Source organism: Desmodus rotundus, chromosome 1, assembly GCF_022682495.2.
Source record: "Desmodus rotundus isolate HL8 chromosome 1, HLdesRot8A.1, whole genome shotgun sequence".
Taxonomy (NCBI): domain Eukaryota; kingdom Metazoa; phylum Chordata; class Mammalia; order Chiroptera; family Phyllostomidae; genus Desmodus; species Desmodus rotundus.
In genome coordinates, this window is record NC_071387.1 from 142,291,816 (window position 1) to 142,318,489 (window position 26,674).

Genomic DNA, 26,674 nt, shown 5'->3' on the forward strand with positions numbered 1-26,674 from the left:
TAAGCCGGATGAGTGTTAGAAATTCTTTAAAGAACTCAGTGAAGTACCATTCAAAATGATACAGCCAAGCTGTTAAAAAAAAAAAAAAATCCTGGGAAAACAGAGAAGCGAGATGAATCTGGCTATCAGTAATCAAGAAATGAGACAGCTCATACTGAGAAAAACTATGTGGGAAAACATGATTGTAGGCATCAAAGTCACTAGTTTCTCTGGATCCAGGGTGAAAAGGGTTATTAGTCATTTAGCTGTCTTTTAGCCACATCAGTCTTCATAAATGGTAGTCAGAACCAGTAGCTCTGTCTTTAAATGCTAAGGACAAAAATAAATGCACTGTATGTAAATATGCGTCTAAATGAATTTTACCTTTAAAAATGACTTCACTTTTAGCTATTGAAAAGCGCCTGTAATGCTAAGAGCGATAGTAGGTGACTAAGGCACTGCAATTTACATCTGCTTATGGTGATATATTAGTCTATCTCCAGAGGGCTTCCAGCCTAATTTTTCTCCATATGTTACCCATATGTTATATTACCATAAACATATGATCTAGAAGACAGCCATATGCTTCACTGGTATACCTGAATAATAGCTTTGGTCATTCTCTCTTCTATGGATTTTAAAATATTTATAGGAATTAAATAAGAAGAGGATTATTTTTAAGTTAGTCTAATATAATCTCTATTACTTATAACACTGCATTTCTAGGACCTACAAACTTATTTTCTATGCCACTAAAATTCTCAGTTTGAGTATCAAGATAGTATTCTTACTTACATTTGGGTCAAGCAAAATTTAGCATAAATTTTAACGCGTCACCCCAGACGATGTTCCTGAGCGTGTCCTGGCAGTGCAGGGTTTCCTCGGCTGATGAATGAGTCATGGGTAATCATCATCAATCATCTTCATCAACCTCCTGATAGCAACAACAGTTTCCATTTACTGAGTATAGACAACATGCCAGATATTGTGCTACAGGACACAGTACGTCATTTTTCATTTTACCTACAAGTACAATGTAGGTAAAAAATGGAGTAGCGGTGTTTACGGCAATACTATTTTCAGGTTGAATTCATTACATTCTCAGTCATCACAATGGTGATTTGGTACATGTGAGACCCGGACGATCGTGGTGCCTCTAGGGTAAGCAACGTGAGGAAGAGTAAATGAATGATCTGAGTTTTCACTTGCTCTCTGTCTTTTGTTTCCACCTTCCTCTTCTTCTAGCCTCCTAACTACCAGAATCTCCGTGGCTCAGGCCATGGGTTGGGAAGGGCTATGGTTTTAGTAAGTGCCTCTGGGTGGATGACTAGAGCATAAAGTATTAGTGTGCATTCAATTTTTTTTTAATTTCAGGCTGCTTTAGAGTAGGGAATTCAGTGTCAGTCTCTACCCTTGATAGATTCTCATTATTTTATGGCAGATTTTTTTTTGGGGGGGTATCACCCTGTTTCCAATATTTTCTATTTCCAATCATGTAAAATTATATACAATAGTTCTATTCTTATATAATCTCAATTATTTCACTCTCTTGCTATAGCATATCCTTTTGAAACCCAGGATTCTCTGTCTTTCAAAGTATTCTCCCAAACGATTCCATGTGGTTCTGTGTTGTCCTTTCTCAAAGTCAGCCAGTAAAGCCCTGGAGCTCAACCAGCCTGGGTCAGACTAACGCAAGGTTAGCTGACCATGTCTCATCTGTTTCACGTTCTTGCTCCGTCACGGTTAATACTTACATAGGTGTCTCCACTTTTTAAAAGTTTGCTTTACACCACTTCACTTTTATGAAAGACCTACATTAGTTCCAGTTTTCACTAACCAAAAAAGGTCAAAGAGGATTTTCACTTGTACAAATTAGGGTGAAAAGCAAAAATAGAACTGAGAGTTTGTTTTGCAGCAATCTATCACAAAGGCAGCTCGCACCCCAAGCAGCAAGTGTGGTACCGCCAAGCTCCCTCCCAGGGACCTACACCAGGCATCTCAGCATCGATAGCCTCCATAGCTTTGAGCTGCTTCTATGAACATCTGATTTATCTCGATTTATTTTGTGCATCCATTAACAACATGTGTCCTGAGGTAACTGTTTCTTTGCTTTGCACAATTTCAGTTTAAGAAAGTTTTCATAGGAATACTCTGGTTTTGAATAATGGGGGAAACCTGTAGTTACATCCAGATGAAATCCAATTAGGCGGTATTAATAATAGCAGTGAACATTATTTTAATACGTACTATGCACTAGGTACTATACTAGCCACAAATAGTATCCCATTTAATTCTATAACCCTACGAAGTAGGAAATAGTATTACTCCCACTTAGTGGATAATGAAATTGAGATTTAGAAGCATTAAATAACTTGCTCAAAGTTACACAGCTAGTAAGTGGCAGAGTGTTATTTGAACCTAGGTAGTCAGACTCTGGAACTCCTGCTATTACTACTCACAAAATGATTTTTATAATAAATTCATTCATTCATATGTTGAGTACTCACTATCTTTTAGGTCCTGTATAATAATACAAAGAATAGTCAGGCATGAGCCCAACCTTCAAGTAACCCAGTGTTCTGGAGGAGGGGGCATGTATCCACAGATAAATAGTGATGAGTGAGATAACTGAACGCATGCAAAGTGACAGGAACGCACAGGCCAGACAGCAGCAAACACCATGTGAGAGAACGAGGGAAAGCTTGCTAAGTAAGGGGACTGATGTTCAAAAGGCATCTAAAAAAAGGAAAGACTTTGGTTTGCGAGGATAGGGTCTCTTCTCCACAGTATCTATGGAGATGGGAAATAGAGCTGCCTGTTTGAGACAGTGAAGTATTGTAATCATTTCAATATATGTAACTCAAATCATGATGCTGTACACCTTATACAGTGTGCTATTTTTTTTAAAGATTTTTATTTATTTATTTTTAGACCAAGAAGAAGGGAGGGAGAAAGAGAGGGAGAGAAACATCAGTGTGTGGTTGCTTTTCACATACCCCTTACTGGGGACCTGGCCTGCAACCCAGGCATGTGCCCTGACTGGGAATCAAACCAGCAACCCTTTGGTTCTCAGGCCAGTGCTCAATCCATAGAGCTACACCAGCCAGGGCTACAATGAGCTATTTCAATTATATGTCAATACAACTGGACAAGAAATGGAGTAGTTGGAGGGTGTCCACAGCAGACTACCATGTGCTTATCTGGACAAGTGGTGGAACCATTGAGGAAGGATATTAAATGCTAAGGGGTTAGGTTATTTCTGTTGACAAAGGGTTTTAAAGTGTGAAGACACACAATCTGATTTGCATTTTAAAAGGTGGGTGTTCTCAAACCTGGATGCACATTAGAATCATCAGGGGATCTTTTAAAGAAATACTGGAGCCTCATCCCCACTCCCACAGAATCAAATTCAGTTCATCTGAGGGAGGACCTGAGCATCCGTATTTTTAGAAGGTCCCTAGGTGATTCAAATATGCAGCCAAAGGCTGAGAACCACAGCTTCTCGGCATTAATGTCTCATTTATGAAATAAAAAACACACTTTTAGTAAACATTTACCGCATACACAGCAAAACATAATAAAAAATTCAGAAGATTTTGCCTAAGATATGATTCTAAATAAGGTCTCAAACAAAATTATTGCTAAATCAAGTGAAATGAAAACACCACTTTTGCCTGTGATTCCATACTGAAGGTAGTAAGGGTTGTGCACAGCACGCCAAGGGGTTAAGTTACAGCACTAGACATGGAGGGAGGGGGGAAAAGCCACGACATTTAAACGGGTAAAAAGAAAATCAACGACATCTTAAAAAGCCCTTTTTCTTAAAATTCCATGATTCTCTATCAATGCATCTTGGGTGACAATAATTAAAAATCAATTACATCTTTACACCATTCTGTAGATTTCTGACTAAACTCTGCCACAGCAATTGCAGACCACTCTTAGCTGAGTTATGGAATGCAAGTAGCAGCAGCAGTAAAAGTATTCCTACTCTTGGGTAGAATGACGGATGCGAAGCCACTAGGGACCTGGCTGTAAGCATGTATTTTTATAGACACCTCAGCTAATGTAAAAGTCCTAATGCAAACTTTAGTGCTTGGGAACATTAAATAGGTTTGAGATGCTTCCCCAGAGGGTTTTAGTTCCATTAATACAAGACTTGGTGGCTGAGGACGGATATAATCCTGATCCCACGTTAGAGATATAGAAAGAGAAACGCCTTACTGTCTTCAAGTTAGCACTCACATTTCAAAAGATAAGAAGAACTTTTCAGCATTGAGAGAACTAAAGAATTCAAAGAGAACCTATTTCAGCATCTTACACACACATCCTTCCCCCAAAAAAGCTCAAGCGGCAGAATATAACTAAATTATTTCAGCTGTCTGAAGAGAGGAAGACAATCTGCGGACCTCATTTGGTCTTGACTCAAAATTCTGTTACGGAACTACTGGCCCTTGGCCCTTGCCAGTTCTGATGTTAGCTCTCAAATAGCTAAAAGTTGCAGCTACACGTGAAATGTCTGTTGCCCACTCAGTGGGGCCACCATGGTCACAGCCCATGGAAGGCCACTGCACACAGATGTTCCTGTATGGGGCTTCTGCCTGGTGGCACAGGGCTAATGTCCAAATATAAACACCACCAGCCAATCTATTGCGCTTCCTCCTAATGTGCCCACAGGAGGCCTTTCCCCACCACCATGGTCCCTCAAATCACGTAAGGTAGGCTCGAAAGGAACAAACAAACCATTGTCTTCTTGGAGAGTTCAGAGAAAAGGCAGAGGGGTCTCCATGGACATTCAAGACTTCCCGGAGGCACGACCCACAGGCCATTTTCCCCCCATCACCAGCCCCCAACCCCACCCATTCCAGAATACCACCAGCTTTGCCAAGTATACTGCTGCCACAGTTCCTCAGCCATCCCTCTCTTTTCATCCCTGCTTTTACAGTCTGGGTTTGCAACCTCATCACTAAAACTTTTTTTTTTTTTTACCCAAAACAGCCCAATCATTCTAGCTGATCTTCCTGTTTTCAGTACATTTTCTCCTCAATCTATCCTCTACTCCAGTGGTCAGCAAACAACGGCCAAGGGCCAAATCCTGTCTGCTGTTTCTGTATGTAATGTTTAATCAGAACAGCCACACTCATTCATTTATGTACCATCTACGGCTGCTTTCATGCTACAGTGATGAAAGAGACTGTATGGACCACAACACCTAAATTATTTATAATATGGCCCTTTACAGAAAACATTCACCAACTAAACTGCTGTTTCGAGGATTTTAACCAAAGGTATATTTCCAATGACACTGTTTCCATGCTTAAGACTTTTGTGACTACATTTGGTGGTGAGGGATCAAATTGCAGTTGCCAAATGTAGTATTTCTGACCACATTAAATAAACTCCTGATCTTGAAGGTGTCTTGCATATTAATGCTAACTTTGTCCTTAGGTGCCTATGAGGTGGGGCCCAAAAAAACCTGGAAGTATATTCTGGAGGGTGGGCCCCTTGTAGTACATGCTTCTCCTGTTAGGTCAGTATTCTAGGAACCCATCTGTATCAGTGTATCAGCTGGTATTGTGAGAGGCTGTGTTAGGCTTCAGTGAATTATTTTTTGAAGACTCAATGTATTTGCCTATTTCAAGATGGGTGATTTACCAGTGTACCTGCCCACACTGTACTGAGTGTTCAGCAGTTTTTGACTAAAACAGCATGACCGCCGTGCCCTACCCTCCCTTTTCACCTGATCTCGTCCCCAGTGACTTTTTTCTTTGTTTCACCAGATGAAAAAAGTCCTCAAAGGGAGTTTTGCCCATGTGACAGAGGTGAAACGAAAAAAAATGGCAGAGGCACAAAAAGGCATCAAAATTGTCAGTTTCAAAAGTTGTTTTGAGCAGTGGAAGAAAGTCTTGATAGTTGTGTCGTATCAAATAGAGAGTACTTTGAAGGTGACTAAAGTATTAACATGTAAGAACACACAATTTTTAATAAATTAATTCCATTTTTAGGTGCCCCCATATATGCTCTGGGTTTTGCATAGCATGACCTTCACTCTACTTGTCCTCTCAGGTTCAGTTTAAATGCCATCTTTACCATGTAGCCTTCCTCCACCCCCACCCCCCATAGTCAGACCCTCCCTACACATTTTCATTTCAAAGGACTTGATTTTTTTTATTTTGCATTAATTAGTATTTCATTCTTTCATCTACCTATGGTTATGGCTACCTTGCTAAACCATTTGGAATTGGCTCAAATATACCAGGATTAAACCTACAAATGAACCTAATGAAGATTTTATAACGTTATTCATATTCAGGTTACTGTTATTTCAAAATAGTCTGAGAATTTCTCCTGGACATCTGCCTTAAGAATCACTTTATATTCATACAAGAAAAGCGGTCTTAACAGTATGCAGTCACATCACATCTTAAATTAAGTAAAAATTAACTCTCCAGTTTCATCACCAAGCTTATGCTAAAGGAGTTTTAATCCTTTCTGAAAATTAAATTTGCCCTTAAAGGAAAAAGTTTATGTATAATGGTAGATGTTAACTAATTTATAGTAGTCTTTTAATGTAATTTGAAAAAGAGGAATTTAAAAAACATTTTAAACGTTGACAGCCATATTGAAGTAAATACTTTTGTTAGGCTATTAACTTTTACAGGAATGCTACAAGGCTTATAAGGTATTTTTGTTTAATTAGTTAAATGACATTATGTAAAGGATGGAATACTCAATAAATGGCTAACCACATTTTTAAAAAAGTTGCATTCAGATGGATAACAGATCTAAGTATTAAAAAAAACAAAATAAAAATTTAGGAGAAAAGGGATCTATAAATTTAGAATAGGGAAGGCCTCTAAAAGGTAAATTAGAAGGAACCAAACAAAGCAAAAGATGATAAATTCAACTACATTAAAATGAAAAACTTGTTCATGAAGATACCACCAACAAAGTAAAGCATTAGATTTGGAGAAGATATCTGCAAAGCATATAAGTGACAAAACTGAACATCCAGATTGTCTAAGAATGACTGTACGTCAATAGGATAAAAGCAATCTCCAAAACAAGAAAAAAAGATATGAACAGGCAATATAAAACAAGGTAGTACTTTAAGGTCCAATTAACACACCTAAACATTCACCTAATCAGAAATCAAGTAAATACAAATTAAAGCCATTTCACACCAATCAGACTGGCAAACATTAAAAACTGACACCACCAAGTGTTGACAGAGATGTTGAGCTATAAGAAAAATCTTATACCTGATGGTGGGAGTGTAAATTAGCACAACTTCGGAGAGCAAATTGGCAACATCTAGTAAAGCTGATGAAGCACTCCTACATTTATTTTTAGATACAAAGAGCTTTTGTAAGGATACTTGTGGCAGCACTGTTTGTAAGAGAAGAGATAAAAATCCCCTAATGTCCATCAACTTGAAAATGGAAAATTAAATTGGGATTGTTCATAGATTGGCAAAAATAAGTGAATTAGGACACATGCCAACGTGGATAAGTCTCAAAAACATAATGCTGAACAATATTAAAGAAAGGAAATGAGAGGCAGAAAATGTATATGGTAAGATATCAGTTTATATAAAATTTTAAAACCTACAAAAGTGATCTATGTTGTTCAGAAATAACATACAAATGAACAAAAATATAAAGTTGTGTGTGGGGATGATAAATACCAAAACCAGGAGAGTGGTTACTTCCAGAGGCGAGAGACAGATATTAATTAGAAATTTTAATTGTACCCGTAACCATTTACTTTTTAGGCTAAGGTGGGTCTACTTATGCTTATATACTATTCTCTATGCTTTTCTGAATATCTGTAATTTTCACAATCATTTGAAGACAATTCTTTTTGAAGAAGTTGCCGTAACATGTACCTCCCTAATAACGAATCCAACAACCATACATATTCTAGCCTCTGACAACAAACTGGTCTAATTTTAATCTCCTCACACAGTGCTGTCAGTTCTAGAATTAGAATTTACCCTAAAGTGTGGCCAGTCTGACCTTCTCCTACTTACAGTAAGGAAGCAGCAGGGAGAACTCAATCACTCAGTGATGCCAGACTGGGCAGTGATAGGGTTAGGACAGCTGGGTCTCTACCCTCACTGCTACAATCCCGGACACGGGGTGGAATCAAATAAGGTCATTCCCAAGCACAATGCCCCACATTCTAGCATTATTAATTTTACCAGTCTTACTGAATCTTAAATCACAAACATGATACTTGAAACTTTTGTTAAGGACAGAATCCTCTGGATACATTTTGGATTTGACATGGCTCTGTATTATGAGTCCTTATATATAATTATTCATCAAATAAAAATAGTAAGGTGCAGGGCAGTGTGTATAATACAGAACCACTTTATAAAAAATGATGGGAAATAAGAAAATTATGTGTTTGGCTTGCTTGCATGTGCAGAAAAATACTCATAAAGTACAAATTGGAACAGTGTCTAGCTGTTAGCAGGAATTGGGTATTGGGCAGAGCAAATGACAGGACTGGAAGTATGACTTTTCACTATATACCTGTTTATAGGTCATTTATTATGAAAGACATTATTTTTCTCACTTTCTTCTTTCCGGCTTCTTATCATGTCCACCTGATCTTTCTCATGGACTAATCAGAAAACAATGGCTGAGGGTCAGGGCCTGAAAGGTGGAATCCAATGGCCATTACGTTGGCATAGCTACGGGCCCCAGTTTCAAGGGCTAAGCTTCTTGTGCTAAGATTTTGGTTTTTGCTCCCAAGTTGAAATGTCTCATGCCCATTGCTTTCTGTCTATAGGCCTTAATCTCTAACAGGTACCACGATGCCTCACCTTACCTGGGCTGTGAGGTGCTTGGGTTTCTTCTGGTGCCTGGAATATGCCTGCCAATCCACTTGGCAACCTTGTCACACCTTGACCCCCAGGGTGCTTCCTGGCTCTCATTATCCTGTCTTAGGTTTGGCTGACCTTAACCCTGTGAGGCTGATTGTCACTAGGATATCCACCCCAAGCTCCTTTCCTCTGTCTTCTCACCTGCCTTACCTACTGATTCCTAAAATGTAGAGTTCTCATTGACATACAGGTGTGAGCAAAAGTAGGTTTATCTTTGTGTATGCAAAACACAGAGTTCATTGTTGTATTATTACTTATCAATTATTGTATTATTTTCCACAGGACCAAAAGTAAACCTACTTTTGCTATAGTCATTTCCACAAATCAGGTGGCAGCTACTTCTTCCTCAACTTAGAATGCGGTTTTCTCTTATACAGTTCGTTTTTAAAGACCAGGGCTCTAGAAGAGAGCTTCAGGAGAGAACCCTAGACTGAGGACCTAAGGCTCCAAGTTGAGTAAAGGACAACTTCTCTGGTCCTTAATTTCCTCAGCTCTACTCTGAGAGGTTTGGCAGACATTATCTGTAAAGTTCAATATAGAGCTAAAATTCTTGACTCTCTCTTCCTTAATTCTCTTCTATCTCCTTCCATCCCTAGTCCTTCTCTCACCTAAACATTTCAAACATACTCAATAGAACAGATGTTTAGACACACGCACCCTGATTTAATCTCACTAAGATACATAAGAGAAACTAAAATGCTTGGAAATATAAAGGAACAAACGGGAATTGCTGCCTGCCAACTTTTCTTATGGGAAAAAATACTATTTTCTTCCAGAGAGAAAAATCTCTTGTGGAATTATGGTTCAAAAATAAAAGGCGTCATTTTCTTCTAAGGACACTGTCTTACATACTTTTCCTTAGGAATATGATGTAATGAAGTTAGGCTTTTGAAAGCACATAGTCTCCTATTTTAACTTTAACATATATCATCCATTCATTTAGTTATCCACTAAGATATTTTCTGAGAACATAATCATGTAGCAATTTGTTCTACTTAACTAATCTGTATTGTTAATCATCACTATCATCTTGTGGCTGAAGCTAGAAACCTGGGAGTCAGCCTGGAACCCTCCCTTTCCTTGACCACATATCCAGCCAACCACAAAATCCTGAGGACTCAAACTTGAGAACAGGCCTTGCACTAGCTACTTTGCAGCTCTTCTATCTGCTCAGGAATATCTTAATAGCCTAAACTCCTAAACTCCTTAATGGTCTTAGGGGGCTACTTTGCACTGTGGCCATTCTCCAATCTCCTCTCTACAGAGCAGCCAGAGCAGTATTTTTAAACCCACAGCCCGGCTGTGCCACTCCCCAGGGAACACTCTTCAATGTGGTATCAATGGCTTTGAATCGAATCCAACTCGTGGCCTAGCCTCCAAGGCATACAGGATTTGGTTTCCTGTCTATGTTTGTATCAGTAACTAGCTCAAGTCAGTTATAGGCTCTCTCTTTACATTATAAATTTTATGCTATGAAATACAGCTAAGAAGTGACCTTGCCTATAAAGCGCTTATGAAAGTTCTTGGTACAGAGCAAGCACTCAATGAGTGTTAATTATCTGAATATTACACAGTCAATAAAGACTCAAAGAGCACCCACTCTGTATTCTACATTAGGCAGTTCAAAAAACTACTGAACCCTTTCTAATTTTATTAATACTTCTCCCAACATACACCCTGTCTCATTTCTATATCAACAAGAGATTACTACATTTAACTGAACTGTGTTAAGTCTTACATTTGGGTTAAAATATCAACAACACACCAAAAGTGGCTCAGGGCACTTTCACAGTTAATGTGAAAAGCCCTTAAGGGCTTTAGTTGAATGCAAGCATCTAAAAGAAAAGAGCACAGTGGTTTGCACACACCTTCTCCACCCCAATGCGCACACTCACGCACCCACCCACAAGGAAATCTTAGACCATGATATTGTTTATATCTACAACAGAAGTCACATATTGCCCTGGTCAGATATTCTGTTTTATTATAGGCTCCATATTTTAATAGTGATTATGTTACCATGTAAATTAAAGACCGATTTAGGACAAGGAGGAAGGTAAGGAGCTGCAAACAATGAAGTGTATGAGATAGTTAAGGGAAGTGAGATAGTTAAGGGGTAATTAGCCTGGGGAAGAAGAGACCTGGAAGAGAGGATAGACAAGACATTTCAAATATTTGAAAAGTCTTTTTATAGGAAACACATTGTATATGTTCTAATGAGCAGAGCTGGGCCCAAAGTATAGAAGCCATAAGGAGGAAGACTTCAATTTTCATTATTAGAGCTATTCAAATATAGGAGAAAAAAATACTTGGAAGAATAACAAATGGTTCTTCATAGGAAAAGTCTTAAGTACAGGCTGAATGATCATCCTCTAAAAACCATGTGGAAAGAATTTCCTTTCTGTACAAGAGCGGGGACTAGATAATAATAGCTAACATTTACTAAGCACTTAATGATGTGCCAAGAGCTTTACAAAATCATTCATTTAATCCTCACAGAAACTTTATGAGGTAGATACTATGATTTTGCTAATGAGGAAACAGGTTAAGTGATTTGCCTGTGGTGCAAGAGGAAATAGCCAAAAACAGGAGTTCAAGCAAGGCCACTGGATCCAGAACTCGGACTGTTGGCTTCCCTGCTACACAACTTCTAAACTAGCCAACTTATCAATGTTTTTCACCTATAGTTTCCCCGTTTCCATCTCTCACAACTTTCTGCCATCCCTTGTCAACTGGCATCCATATGTCTGTAATTTCCTGTTACTCAGATTTGTTAGAAGAGGACGTTTTGCTGGAATAGATGAATGTGTAACATTTCCTGAAGATATACAGGAATTCACATGTAAGGAGAGAGTTGTAGCAGAAGGGGAACATTAGTCTACACAAACCCTCTGAGAAAAAGAAGTCTCTGCAACCGAAAAGGAGATGTCTCTGATCATTCAGAAAGAGAATGTCTGAGGTGGTCTTAGATATGCAATCATTTAAAATATGCAACACTTAACAAAGAGGCCCAAGAAAAAAATCAAAAGGTATAGTCATCTTTAAAAACATATTTTTCTTGCCATTAGATTAAAAATGACAATTGTAGGAAGTTATTAAAATGTTAACATTCTGAAAATAGAATAGTCACTATACAATATTCCCCATAGGAGAGAGTTTACGAAGTAAAATGTCCTGAAGTAATTTGAGACCCAGATAAAAATGGGGTGGATAAGTGAGATAATGGCAAAGAGCAGAAGGCAGAGATATTCTCTTCTCGTAAAAACTTTGGGGTGTATTACTATGCTCAGATGTCTTATATGGTCCCATCTGGCACAATTATGAAGTGATAGTAAAAAATACAATTTGCTCATTTGGAACATGTTTTAGAACTGGGTGAGAAATAATTTCCCTAAATTGAATATTTTGGAACTAATTACAACCCCAAATCTGCTATTAACCTCCAAATAGGTAATTGTAAATTTGTGTCTAAATCCATTTGTCATAACAGAGCAAATGAACAATCACGTGACAGACATGATTAATGTGCGACAGTTACCATGAGCACCGTGAGCCCACACTGATAACAACATCAAAGGGAGATTCCAAATGCGATGCGGCCACGAAGGCAAAACTAATTTTCAAATTATAATAGCAGCATCCAAGAAAGCGAATGTTTTCTTTGTGTGATAGTCACGGCTGGGCATCTGGAGGACGGCTGGCCACTAACGTCCTAATAAATGGCAGGCATGCACTGGAAAGGCTGTCATCATGCGGCAAGCTGAGCACAGTTGCTGCTGCCGTTGTCGGGATGGGCTGGCCAGGCAGCGGGTCACAGGGTGCTGGAACAAACTAACTCTCATTACTGGCTCGGGCTCAGCGCTCCATGTGCCTGAGAGTTCTACTGTGTAACACAATTTCAGTGCACGTAGGTAATATGCCTCCTTTATTCCTGTGCCACATTTCTTCTCTATTTGTCTTCTGGGAGAATACCAGAACACTTTGAAAATATTTGGTAGTATCACAGCAAGAGCTTGCTTCAGGCAACAGTCACCTTGGAGTTAAGATAAAAAACTGCCTGCAGATTCTGTGAGAATGGGGACTCTCATCGATCTCTTGTACCTGAGGGGAACAGCCACTCTGGCAGGTAGTGGCAGGCATGGTACTGCCAGGCAAACCACAAAAGAAAAGGGAATGGCCCTACCCTGCTAGACTGAGTAGCATTAGGTCAGGGGAATGGTCATTTTCATCTTCACACCCCGGCCTGAAACATGGTGCCTGGAGAGGACAGCCAGGAAGTAAAGGACAGTCAGTGTATAAAAGAGTTAAAAGCAAAGGGACTCGGAATCCAGGCTCTGCCCCTGAATAGCCTATGTGACCCCAGGCAACTTATTCCAAGTCTTCGAGTCTCAATTTCTCTCCGCAAAAACGAAGAACAGTTGTAACAATTAAATTAAATAACATATTAAAGTATTTAGTATATAGTTGTGCTAAAAAAATGGCAGTTAATTGTATGAAATATATTTTAATGATGAAAGCTGCCTAGGAAGTATGCGGTAAGGGAAGATAGAAAAAAGTCCAAGACAGTCATTTTTCCTAGACCAAAGGAGGTAACAAAAGTTCTCTGCATTGCACCTGTAAGATGAATACAAATAACCTTTACTTGTCCAAAGTAATTATTTTGTATCTAACTGGCTTTTTAAAATTTTTCTTACAATGGTCCAAATATATACCAAAACAGATTCTCATGAGAGTAAATACTGGTCTGAATAAATAATTCTTGCCTCATTTTAGCTCAACAGACTTCTTAAAACTTGACTATTAACACTTGCAGAACTTCAAAGATAGGAATACACCTACATTTATCAATAGAATAGAATAGAGAACTCAGAAATAAACCCATCTCTATGGTCAATTAATATTCAACAAAGAGGGCAGAAGCATAAAATGGAGTAAAAATAGCCTCTTCAATGAATGGTGTTGGGAGATCTGGACAGCTACATACAAAAAAATGAAACTCAACCACCGATTTACACCATATACAAAAATAAACTCAAGATAAATAAAAGACTTAAATATAAGTTGTGATACCATAAAAATCCTGGAAGAAAATATAGGAAAATGTCAGATATTCCACGCAGCAATATTTTCACCCATATGTCCTCTTGAGCAAGGGACATAAAGGAAAGAATAAACAAATGGGACCTCACCAACATAAAAGCTTCTGCATGGCTAAAGAAAACATCAGCAAAATGAAAAGGGAACCAACTGTATGGGAAAATATACTTGCCAATGACATCTCAGACAAAGGTTTGATCTCCAAAATATATAAAGAACTCACACAACTCTACTCCAGGCAGGCAAACAATCCAATTAAAAAATGGGCAAAGGACCTGAACAGACACATTTCCAAAGAGGATATACAGAGGGCCTAGAGACATATGAAAGGATGCTCAGCATCACTAGCCATTGGAAAGATGCAAATTAAAACTACAATGAGATACCACTTCATGCCAATCAGAATGGCCATCATAAACAAAATAACAAGTGCTGGTGAGGTTGTGGAGAAAAGGGAACCCTAGGACATTGTTGGTGGGAATGCAGACTGGGGCAGCCACTGTGGAAAACACTATGGAATTTCCTCAGAAAACTAAAAATGGAACTGCCTTTTGACCCAGCAATTCCACTGCTGGAATCATACCCTAAGAATCCTGAAACACCAATTCAAAAGAACCTATTCACTCCAATGTTCATAGCAGGTTTATTTACAATAGCCAAGTGCTGGAAGCATCCTAGGTGCCCATCAGTAAATGAGTGGATCAAAAAACTATGGTACATTTACACAGTGGAATTCTATGCAGCAGAGAGAAAGAAGGAGCTTATACTCTTTGCAACAGCATGGATGGAAATGGAGAGCATTATGCTAAGTGAAATAAGCCAGGCGGTGAAAGACAAACACCATATGATCTCACCTATAAGTGGAACCTAATCAACAAAACCAAGAAGCAAGCAAAATACAACCAGAGACATTGAAATAAAGAACAAACTGACAGTAACCAGAGGGCAGGGGGGAGGAGGATAATGTGGGAAAGAAGGGAAAGGGTCATCAAGGAACATGTATAAAGGACCCATGGACAAAGCCAAAGGGGGGAAGGACTGAGGGTGGGAGGTGGGGGTTGGTGGGGTAGGGGAAAGCAGTGGTAGGAAAATGGGGACAACTATACTTGAATCACAATAAAAAGAAACAACAAACTCCCTTTATACTTGTAATCACTGGTATATGTATGAACATATCTGCCAATTTAAGAGGAGAATCATAAAATAATTGACTGTTTTTCAAAATATTTACATTTACTCTTTGCATTCTTTATAATGACCTTTCTATGATTTCATCTTTTGATAGGATAAAAATTTGACTTTTTTTTTTGCTAATAGTCTTAAAATTGAAGTAGATACTTAGGTGCTGGAAATTTTCCACATCTGCTTCCAACATTAATGAAACTGTTTTAGTATCATCTCTGGGTATAAATCTTACTAGGTATTTGTAGACTCCGGTCACAGAGTTGGTTAGAAATGATGAGTATTTTTAATTTAATTGTTTCTTATTTAAGGGTTAAATTTGAATTAAAGTACTATTAGGCTTTTGAGGATATCTTCAAATTACAGTTTTCTGCTGTGTGTGAAATTTGGGGTTCACAGTGTTTGTGTCATTTTAATATACCACCAAATAGCTTAATCAAATGATGTTTCAGTGGTTCTCTTTAAAAAATTGGTACGTTTCCAAAACATAGACCTGGAACGAGTAATCAGAGTAAAGCAAGGTTGTTTGAATTATTTAAATGACATAAATAGTATTAATATATCCACATATTCTGACTAAACGACACTGTGTAATATAATTCAGCCTAAATAAGTCTAGCTTTTCTTAGAAAGTCAATAAGTTAATTTGACTTTCCTGATGCATAATATAAAAATATTCAATGCATATCACAAGGAAATCCATATGTATATCTTGTGATTTGTGAGTACGACTTTCTAAGAAACACAACTCCAGTGCCACAGCACGCTGTCTGTCTCCTCAGAAACAAAGACTGACTGGAAAGCCAGGAGACGTGACCTGTCTGCTTTCCGTTATTCTCCTTACTCTGCCTCCGCTGGCGTCTCACACACTGGTCATCTCTCCCCTAACACCACCACGTGCCCTGGGACAACACAGTCCCTTCCACTCTGTCTTCTCGTCCGCAGTAATCCTCCAGACTGAGCCCTCCTCCTCTACTCTCACTAATGCTCCTCTCTTCACAGAAGTCAGATGTGCTTCCATGGATTCAACTATTACTTATGTGTGGGAAACTCTGAAATGTTTCTTTACAGAATGTTAAAAATGCAAGGAACATCAGGACTCTCTTATTTTATATAGAAGAAAATGGAAAGTGGAAGCCATGAGTCACTTGACTGAAGCTGCCCAGCTAGTTGGCATCAAGGAGGGCACGAGAACACAGGTTGCTGCAGTCCCCGCTGTCTGCTCTCTCATACACAAGACTGTGCCCGTTGCTGGCCTTCTTGCTGGACATCGCACTTCAACTGTCCAAAGCCAGATTTTCGGCCTCTCTCTCAAGCCACTCCCACGATATGTTTTTTTACTGAAGACATCTCACTCCACAGGTTACCCTAGCATGAAATCTGAAAATCGCCTTGACTCCGTCCTTTTATCTTCTAAATGTAATCAACAGAAGGCCTTTGGTATGGAGATTATATAGAAATATGGTCGTCTTTCAAGGACAGAAGCAAACACTAGCTCTTCAATCAAGCTTTCATACAAAATCGTCAATTCATACTGATGTCTCTTTCCTCTAAAATCATAGAACATTGATTGAGTCTACCAATTAGTTTGATACTTAACCATATATCTTATGGCGTCACTAATTACCAAACTTTAAATTGTTCTGTATTTCTCATAAGACCTAGAAAAGTTTATGTATATAGTAGATACTCAATACAGTCTCGTTGTGTTGAAACATATTTCATTGTAACTTGTTGTTGGCTGACATGTCTCTAAAACATGAATAAGACACTTGCAAATATTTTCTGATAGTTTTAAATATTAAAGAAAAAACTGAGTTCTAAATATTCTTCTTAGAAGAGCACCATATGTAACATAATATTTCCAAGTGAGAAAGTTAATAATAGTTATGCACAAAATAAAATGGAAATAAAATATTCTGTCAAGTATTATAGACATTACCAAAACAGGACCATTTAAGTAAGCATTTTTCTTGACATGTATTTAAAACACACAAGAAATAATTTAAAACAGCAACAGTGTTAAGAGGTCAGTGCCGTCTCATTAGGAAAGATCAGTTCAGAGAGTAGGCTGCCCGGTGACCTGAACAGCAGTCAGCGGCAGTGGGGCAATGCCGAGTGCACTGTGACAGAATGCTGGGGTCCTCAAAAGGAAAACACCCCATTTCAATTTCCCACATCTAACTTGGAGAATCATTAGTAGGCAAAGACTTCTGATTTTAATTGTTCAGGCCGCTACACAAGGAGGATGACAATCTGAAAAGCAAATTCCCTTCCCCCTCCTAAGTAGTCAAAGAAAGTTGACATACCATGGCATATTCATGAATCTATAAGAGAGGAAACAGAATTTAAAGGGAGAGATGAATGAAAAGATAGCAGATGGAGAGAAAATAGCTTTGATCACAGATGACAAGAAATGAAGGAAAATTGAGAAAAACTAATATTAGAAAGTTAAAATGATCAGGACAAAATTAATAGATGTGAAAAGCAGAAAAGGAATAGAAGAAAGTCAATTTTAACAAAACTAACTTTCTCATTTTTATTATTATCTATAAAATTAGGCTTAAGGAACTATAGATTGTATAACTAGTGCTCAGATACAAAATGTGACGTTAAAGCTGAGATTTACTCCAAAACCCATGCAGGAAATCCAGTCTCATTAATTTCCTGATATACCTGAGATATGGTAAGTAATGAACATGTAATACATTGTGAAAATTGACTCTCCAAATTTTATTTAACTTCAAGGAAATAAAATTATTCTTTTAAATTATAAAGCAATTTCTTAGAAGTGCTAAAAAGTAGTGACCTTTAAGGAATTTGATTTTTTATTATATTTGATAATTGTTTCCAACAAAGAATAGAATATATGAACAAAATTAATGCATTAAGCAGGACAAAGTGCTGATTCAAAAGAATCACAAATTCAATACATACCACAAACTCGTTCTTCCTCTCACCTTAATAGACCTTAGTCTTAAGAAAAAAAAAAGAGTGGTATCAGTAGCATAAGATTGTAGTTTTTTTAAAATAAAACAAATAACTAGGATTCAAAGTTGTTTCACTTAAAAAAAACTAATATCTAAGAAGATCATGAAGATGCTTCACTTTACCACGAACTGATTCTGAAACTCTTTAATGTTGATTTTGCAATCGGAGTGGAGGCAGCGTCCTGTGACAGACTCTCCGGAGGAGATGAATGAGATCATCCTATTGATAAGGTCGCCATCGATCTGCAGCAGGCCTTTGGTAAATTAGCAAAGTGCGGCAGCACTTCAGGACGTGTCATCAACAGCCTCTCTCTATGAAAAATGCACTTATGGAAAAATGGCTTACGGAACACTAATTTTCAAATTAAAAATTTGTCTCATAAAAATAGTGTTGCTGTACGGATTTTTTCCAAATCCACTATTTCAGAGACACAGATTCTCGAGGCAGCCTACCCTAATGTCTGGTTTCAGAATAGCCCACCTCCCACAGAGCTTTGAAATAAGCTGTGTCCACTAATTAAAATCAATGTCTATGGCTAAAAGTGTAAAAAACAAAAAGGTTCCTCAAAATACGAATTGATATCATCTTAAAATTCTGATTTTATTAAAATGAAAACATCTTTAGCAATACTTGAAATGACTTAACTCCACAACCAATGACCTCTTGAATTAATCTAAAGAAAGGAAAACCAACCCTTCAGCTTTCTTGGGTGAAAGAAAGTGGACAGAGAGGGATGCTTAGATTGTCAAGGGCCTGACTTTGAAACTTAACCATCATGTAGCAAGAGAAGTCAATTTCTTTTTCCTTCGAGTAAAGATTATTATGTCAACTCTTCCAGATATACATACACAGGATGGATGGATGGATGGATAGATAGGTACAGATAATTTTATTAATACCTTTAGAAATGTGACTTGCAAAGTGGATATATACTTCAGAATTACCTGGTATACTTGTTAACAATTCAGAGTCCTGGAATCTCCACTGTATGGTAAAGCTCTGCAGTTTTACTGTGCTTCCCATGTACTTACTATGCACAATAAGGTTTCAGAACCAGTGCTATGGAAGGAGTCGGTTGGCCACTTCACTTACACACAGCTTGGTGCTGGTTTCTCTGGCTGTCTTTCCAAGGCAAAAATGTGGCGGTCAGGGCTCAGGTAGACTGAAAGCTCCGACTCCCACCCTTCCCTTCCAAAGTTAACTTTGGGCAAGTGACTTCGGGTCCCTGAGATCTGGGCTCCTCAGCTTAACAATAAGAATTTGACTACCCCATAGAGGTGCCTTGGGGATTAAAAATCATTTGTGTTAAGAGGCCGACACACAGGAGGCTCTTAAAGGTAGTATGAGTTCAACTTTCACATCGACAATTAGCTCGTTCTGTAGCTAGTCCACAGAGTGGACCTCACTCAAATCAGCACCAAAAAACTAACTACTCTGGGGTAGTGTGCCACTAACTCCCCAAGCCTAGGTGATCTGATGAAACCCTGAAAAGTTTTATCACAAAAACAATTTTTGCAGGGGCAGGCAGAAGATGGACTGCTTATCAGACAGTTTAGGGCAAAGTCAAGAAAAGCACTAGGAGGAAATGGTTCCAAAATAAATGTAAATTTTTGGCTTTTCTCTGTGCCCCAAATCTAGGCACTGATAGTGTTGGGAAGGTAGTAAGTGAATTTGCATCGATTTCACATTTAAAATTAGGACATAATTTATCACCTTCAGGACTATGAGGCTGATTCCTTCAACTTTAAATTTACATAGTTTCACAGCTTTGCTTAATGTAGTCACTTCTTGGTTCTTTCTTTCTTTTCTTTGTGTTTTCTCAACCTTCTAGTGTCACTGATTAAGAATCTCTACACCAGAAGTGCACAGCTAAGAGGACAAAGGGCACTGGCTCTGTAAGTAATCCAGGTGAGGATAAGGGGGACAGAGACCCGGGAGGAGTGGGCGTAAACAACATCTGCTTCCACCGACTGTTCCACGGTATTCAGCCAATTAGTGTGATCAGGAAGTAACATGCTAATAAACAGTTCTAATGCTGGAAAAAAGAGAAAGGAAACAAGATTTTTTCATTAGTCAGAAAAAAATGGCTTCATGCCAAATTACAAAAGAAAAATCACTCAGGAAGAAAAGAATCTTTCATTCCTTTTAGAATATACAGGGGTGGGGAAAAGTAGGTTTACAGTTTGAGTATGTGAAACACAGAGTTTATTCTTGTATCATATTTATTAATTATTGTATTATTTTCCATACAAACAACTGTAAACCCACTTTTTCCTACCCCTGTGTATTTAGAAATACACTACTTAAAAAGGACTATACTTAAAACTGATATTAGTGAAGGAGTTGCATGTCATCTTTCAGAGCTTCAGAGAGATTTCTACTCATTGGTAATATTTGACTCCTCGAGTAGGGGACCACTGCATTTCTCCATCTAACTCAGGCACAACCTAAGCTGCTTTGTATGTCCACACACAGTTACGTACACAGTTATGTACACGTAATGAAAGTAAGCACTTTTGATAGTATTTTGACTACAGAGCACATAGTTCACAGATAATCTAAAATAATTGTAGTAGAAATTTCCTACTGATTCAGTTGGATTGAGAATGAAAAATATTTAAAAAGAAACCCATTCTCACTGAGGAGTTTTGAGATGACCTAGGTGACTCAATGGAGTGAGACACCAACGTGCAGAACGTGTCCTTGAACAGCAGTTTTGGGCCCAGGCATCCCATGCAGCGCGTGAGGCCTCCATCCACGTAATGAATTCCTAACTGCTGACGCGACAGAGAAAAGATTCAGGTTGAAACAGGACAACAGCCATGTGATCCAGGTGGAGAGCATAATTATCTGCCTTATGATTATGAGTCAACTATGGTACACAGACACGGAAGGGCTTGGGGAAAAGTGAATCATGAGTAAAAATAGAAGGAGAAAAGAGAGCCCCGATTCTGTTTTTTGTCAGTTGTTCTCAGCACATAAAACTGTTCTTTTATTTTTTTTGTACATTAAGTTTAAATATCTCCTTTCCCTTTATCAGCCATCAATGGTTCCTGTTATTCTGCTTTAAGACTCCTCTTGCCTAATACAAAATCTTTACTTTCAAAACTAGAGATATACTGTACAGACTTCAGAGTGATCTGCTCTTTGGCCAGCTCAAAATTTGGTAATCAAAATCTCCTACAGCTTTTCCTGTTTCCTTTGTGAAGACAGAAAAGCCTAAATTATTTATCTCTCTATAGTTATGCCAGCCACAAGTTAACCTGTCCTTAAAAGCACCAAAACACAAATGGCTTAGCTGTTTAATGTGGAGATACTTCTCATGCACTCCTTTGCCTTACAGCCTCATTTTTATTTTATTTATATTTAAATCCTCACCCAAAGATATGTTTATTGAGTTTAGAGAGAGGAAGAAAGAGAGAGAGCGAGAGAAAGCAAGAAAGAGAGAGAAACAAAGATGTAAGAGAGAAAAATTGATTCATTACCTCCCAGACACTTCCCAACCGGGGATCGAACCTACAACCTAAGTATGTGCCCTGACCATGGATTGAACCCAGGACTTTTAGATGTACAGGATAATGCTCCAATCAACTGAGCCACACTGACCAGGGCTTAAAGCCATATTAAAAAAAAAAAAATCATCCACTTCCTCTTTAATTTTATTTCAAATTGATGTTATACAACTAGAGCTCAGCAGAAACAAGACAAATTAGAAAGAATGTATAAGAAACCACAGGTTCTTTATTTTAAAATGTGACCTGTAGCATGTTTGTATTTTGTACACATTGAAAAATATATCCTTAAGCACTCCTTCCTCAACCACAAGTGAAAAGTTATCAGGTATCCTCCCCGCCCTCTTCCTTCAATAGCTACCCCCTCAGTGACCGCCGCTTATGTCCAAGCTGTGAGTTGTTCCTCAGCAGCCTAAACATAGTATAAATGTAATGGAGGCTTTGGGATCACCGAAGTTCTGGCCTCCCTTCTTTGAGAAAAGGTGCAAGAGCTTTAAAATAAACACTTCTATGGGTGTCCCTAAACAATAGTCTCTTGCCTCTTCCTGGATTATGTGGCTGCCAGCTAATACCATGTGACCCAAAGAGATAACTTTTCCTTATGTTAGGCAGGCCTGTGCTTTCTCAGAGGTATCTAAATGAAAAGAATAACATTCAAAATTACAAGGAAAACAATCCTGACATAATTCTAAAAATAAGAAAATAAAGGAACAAAGGAAAAATGCCATCAAGTGCAAATTTCAGTGGGATTATTGCACATCTCTCAAGATTTTGCATCTTTAGCTTTATGAATGATGGGGAGATCTCACATTTTCTTAAAATAAGTTCTGCCATATTAGAGTTTAAAATGTCAAGTATGGACAAGGTTCTATGGAAATTAGTGGAGACATGAAAATCGGCTGCTTTAGCATCAAGAAGTGACTTGAATCACGTGGTCTCCATGGTAACAGCCTTGGTGCTGACATCAAAGGGCCTTCTCTTACATGCACAATAAATACCCCGTGATATTTCTGATGAGACTTTGGGCCATGGAATTGTTCTCTTCATAGCTGGGGAAGGCTCTCCGCGTTCAGGGCTGATTACTAACTCTAGTTTCAGATGCTGAAAGGTGAAACTACAAATCACAGAACATGGGTCTAGTAGAGTACAAAACTTCTTTTATAAAGAAGAGTGTTCAGGAATCATTTTGAAGAACCTATTTTCAACTGACTTTTATTCAGTTACACAGAAAATTAAAGCGTTTTGAGTCATGACCATTATTTAATATATAGGGCTGCTATATAACCACACATGCACTCGCTCACTCACACACATGCAGGCAGCTCTTCATTATCCAGATACGCTTTATTTCCAAATGGATTTTACAATCTGCCTCACCTGCGTTTCACGTGGTTCTAATCAACCTCACACCCTGGGCCCTTTCACTCACTCATGAAATTCATTAGTTTGCTTTGTACATTTCAATGCATACTGTTAAAAACATGTTAATCACCCCCATCTTATGTTATATTTTAATAGGAGTAGCTTTATTATGCAAACAAAGCTCACATCCCCAATGCACTAAGTTTTGTTGTAATGGTTCTTCTAACATAAGGACTATGGCTGCCACTTGTTCCTGCAAACATTGGTTTCAGGTCCATTCCAACAGGGTCTTGTTTGACACAGAATAAAGCTTAAAGTGATTTGCTAAACTCGTGGCTAGATATGGTCTCAGAGTTCCCTGTTTTCTGTTTTATACTTTTTTTATTCCCTTTGGAAAATTAACATGGCCTCACAAAAGCAAAAAAAGTTCTGGGAGGCTTATTCAGCACTTTGTAATAAAATCTATACTTACTTCAGGGAATGTTTCAGTAGATCTGTTCTCAGTGACTAAAATTAATCTGTGTACCTTCCTTTTCACATGGCACACAAGTCCCAGAGCCTTATTCTGTTGTGGAAACTGATATTCAGATTAATCAAGAAAAGGAATGATATGGACAGAAGGCAAATTTGGAGAACCGTGTTTTTTGTTGGTTCCCAATTCCTTTTTATTTTTGGCCTTCTGGATACCTTGCCTTTCACGTGAGTCATAGCCCACTCATCTACCCACAGTTCTGGGGCTCCGGTTTTTCTCACTAAGTCTCCTGGCATGCACAGTTGCTCAGTCGTCTGCTGTCAGGTATAATCCCCACAGGTTCCCAGTAGACTGAAAATACAAATACAGCAATCCATTGTACTTGGGTATGACAGGTTAACTACAATTAGAGAAATACAACAGTGCTTATTTAGCAACTATTTACTGACTCTGTGCCAGGTACTATGCTAGGAAAAGGGATAGAAATATTTATAAGTCACAACACCAAACCTCAGGGAGTTCCCAGTCTAGAAGAAAGGAGTGTATTTATTCTCAGTAGAGGTGATGCGGATTACCAGAGGGTAGGCACAGGAAGTTATGGGGATACAGAGGAGAGGTAGGTTGGCTGGATCCCAGAGAAGGTTTTCTTGAGAAGGTAAAGTCTGAGCTGAGCACAAAGCAATAGCAAGAACCAGCATGGCAGCAAAGAAGTGGGGGCCCAGGGACATTTTAGGCAGGATAGGCACAGACACAGGAACTTCCAGTTCAGTTGACTTTTGATTAACGAAGGCAATGGCGGTAGGGAGTGGGTACCAGGAGTGGGGCAAGGGCAAGGGAAACAGTCATACATGATTCAAACTCATGGGTAAAACACAATCAGTCAAAACCTGAAATAATGTGGTAAAGTAGAACTAATGTAAAATGTTTTTCCTGATAAACATTTATTTCTTAAAAGACATCTGATTTGAGAATGCTTTCATTTGGATGTAAGAAACCCTATCTCAGTTACTCAGCTTTCTCAGATAAACTTTTTTATTACAAGTGGTTGGGGTGTGTGTATGTGGGAATAGGTGGGAGGGAATAAAGGATAGGAGATGAGTTTTTGGAGTCTGGAAAAGAAAAGATGAAGATTTTTATAATGCTAACTTTTATTTATTAATTCCTTACGGTAAATGTGACTCATAAGAGAGTGAAATGCATTTATAATAAAAAAGGGGAACACAGTAAATGTTCACTGAGATCTACTCAATATATTTTTGTTGTCTAATTCTTTAAAAATTAATAATAAAGTAAAACATATACACAGTTTCTGTTTAGAAAGTTCTGGAAACCGATAGTGAGAAAGCTTGTGTAACACTGTGAATGTACCTAATGCCACTGAATTGTACACTTAAAAAAAAGTTAAAAAGGTAAATTTTGTTAAGCATATTTTACTTTACCAAAAAATTAAAATATGTATAAAAGACATATATATGTTCAGATTTATAGTACAAAGCTTTATGTTGAATAAAATACCACTAACAACATTGTTTAATAATCCATGCTTTCACTGTGACTACTAACATTCCACTATATACACAGCTACTGACCGTCTACTGTCGAGCATCCTATACAACATATGAAACATGCCCTTTAATATTGGCAGATGCTCTCTTCCCATTTTATAGATGAGAAATATATATTAATAGGAAAAGAAATATTACTTACATGAAAAATTTAGCAGACGATTACATAAAAGTTATTGCTATTACCTCATATGACAAATGGGATTTTTGTTTGTTTCTTACATTCTTTAACACGTTTTAGAATATGTCTGCAGGCCTGTTTCTTTGAGGCTAAATAACAGAGCGAGTGTAAGGTATATTTTTTGTTATTCTTTTTTTCTTTTCAACGGACAACTTTCCATTTTATTTAGGGAAACTTGCCTAACAATAAGCTAATTATTTTCTTCATAATTACAACAGAAGTGGATATCGATAAATTTATACCACTAATAAATTTCTTTTACCAACTTTAGTAATTTCAAGATTTATATGGGAGTCCTTGTAGAAATGTCAGAATTTAGCAAAGTATAAATTTTTTTAGAGAAGGCAATTATTTTAAAGAATGCACACCACCCTAACTCTAAAAAGCTTATCTGAATAATGCCACGTTACGAAACCCATCCTTCCTTTAGGGAAGGCTTTTGTTACACACAATTATATGTTCGTGATGAAGAAAAGAAAACACTTAAAATACTTGGAAAAGGTAATCACGACTATCAAAGAATAGACTGTTTTGTTATTTTTATTTACAGAATCCTGATCTTTTATTAAATAAAACATAATTTTCTAAATTTCAGAACCTAACCAGATTACTTGAAGTATGAGCTGGGGAGTTGGAAGCCTATGGCTCAGGTACTGGCATAGTACTTGCCCCTCTGTTAAGTGTGGGCCTGCTGCGGGCCACGCACTCTTATTAAGCACCGGTGATTAAGACGGACATGGTCTCCTGCTTTCAAAATGACCAATGAAGAATTAAACAAACAAAAAAACCTACACAGATATAAATTACAGTCCTATATAACATATGCATAAGGTGCTAAGACTAAACATGCAGGGAAGGATAATTAGATCACTAATTTTCATGAGCTGAGAGCTAAGACTTTGAAGTCAGAAAAAAACTGGATTGTAATCCTGGCTTCTCTCGTCAGTGGCTGTGTCACTTAACAGCCGTGCTGCTGGACCTTGCTCAGCTTCCGTTTTCCTACCTGTGAGATGAGGACAGCACTGCTTTCACTTACAGGGTCACCGGAAGAGAGATCAAGTATGTAAAATGCCTACCAGTACAGGCTGCATATGTGGTACGCTCCATTATTACCATAACATCTCCGTTTATTATAAAATGCAAAACTGGGCATGAAACACATTTATCTCTGGGAGCATGGAAAATCAATTGCGTTTCTCGTCTATGGCACTCTGTTTTCTGTCATCTTCAGCATACTCAAATTTTGGATAAGCTCATCAACAATTTTATTATTTGGAAACTCACTCTAGGGTTTATTTAACAGAAAGTAAAGTGTGGGAAGTAGATTCTTTTTGAGTGAATGAGATTAATCATGAGATAATTCAGAACATCTAAAAATTCTGGACACATGCTTAAGTTTGTCTTCCTCTGCCGGTAACGAAGGAGACCTAGCATATTTAT

The 26,674-nt window shown here is 38.0% G+C and overlaps 1 protein-coding gene across 2 annotated transcripts in view; it reads right to left on the bottom strand.

The window, feature by feature from the left end:
• Positions 1–26,674, bottom strand: part of FBXL17 (F-box and leucine rich repeat protein 17) — a 475,635-nt gene that overhangs the window by 80,267 nt on the left and 368,694 nt on the right. Inside the window, exon 8 of one of the 2 annotated variants that reach the window (XM_053911273.1) lies at positions 891–913. The exons of the other annotated variant lie outside the window; for it this stretch is intronic. Coding sequence (XP_053767248.1) covers positions 906–913 — 8 coding nt within the window. The 3' untranslated portion in view covers positions 891–905. Of the gene's footprint in view, positions 1–890; positions 914–26,674 lie in introns of those variants that run through there. 2 annotated transcript variants of the gene reach the window in all.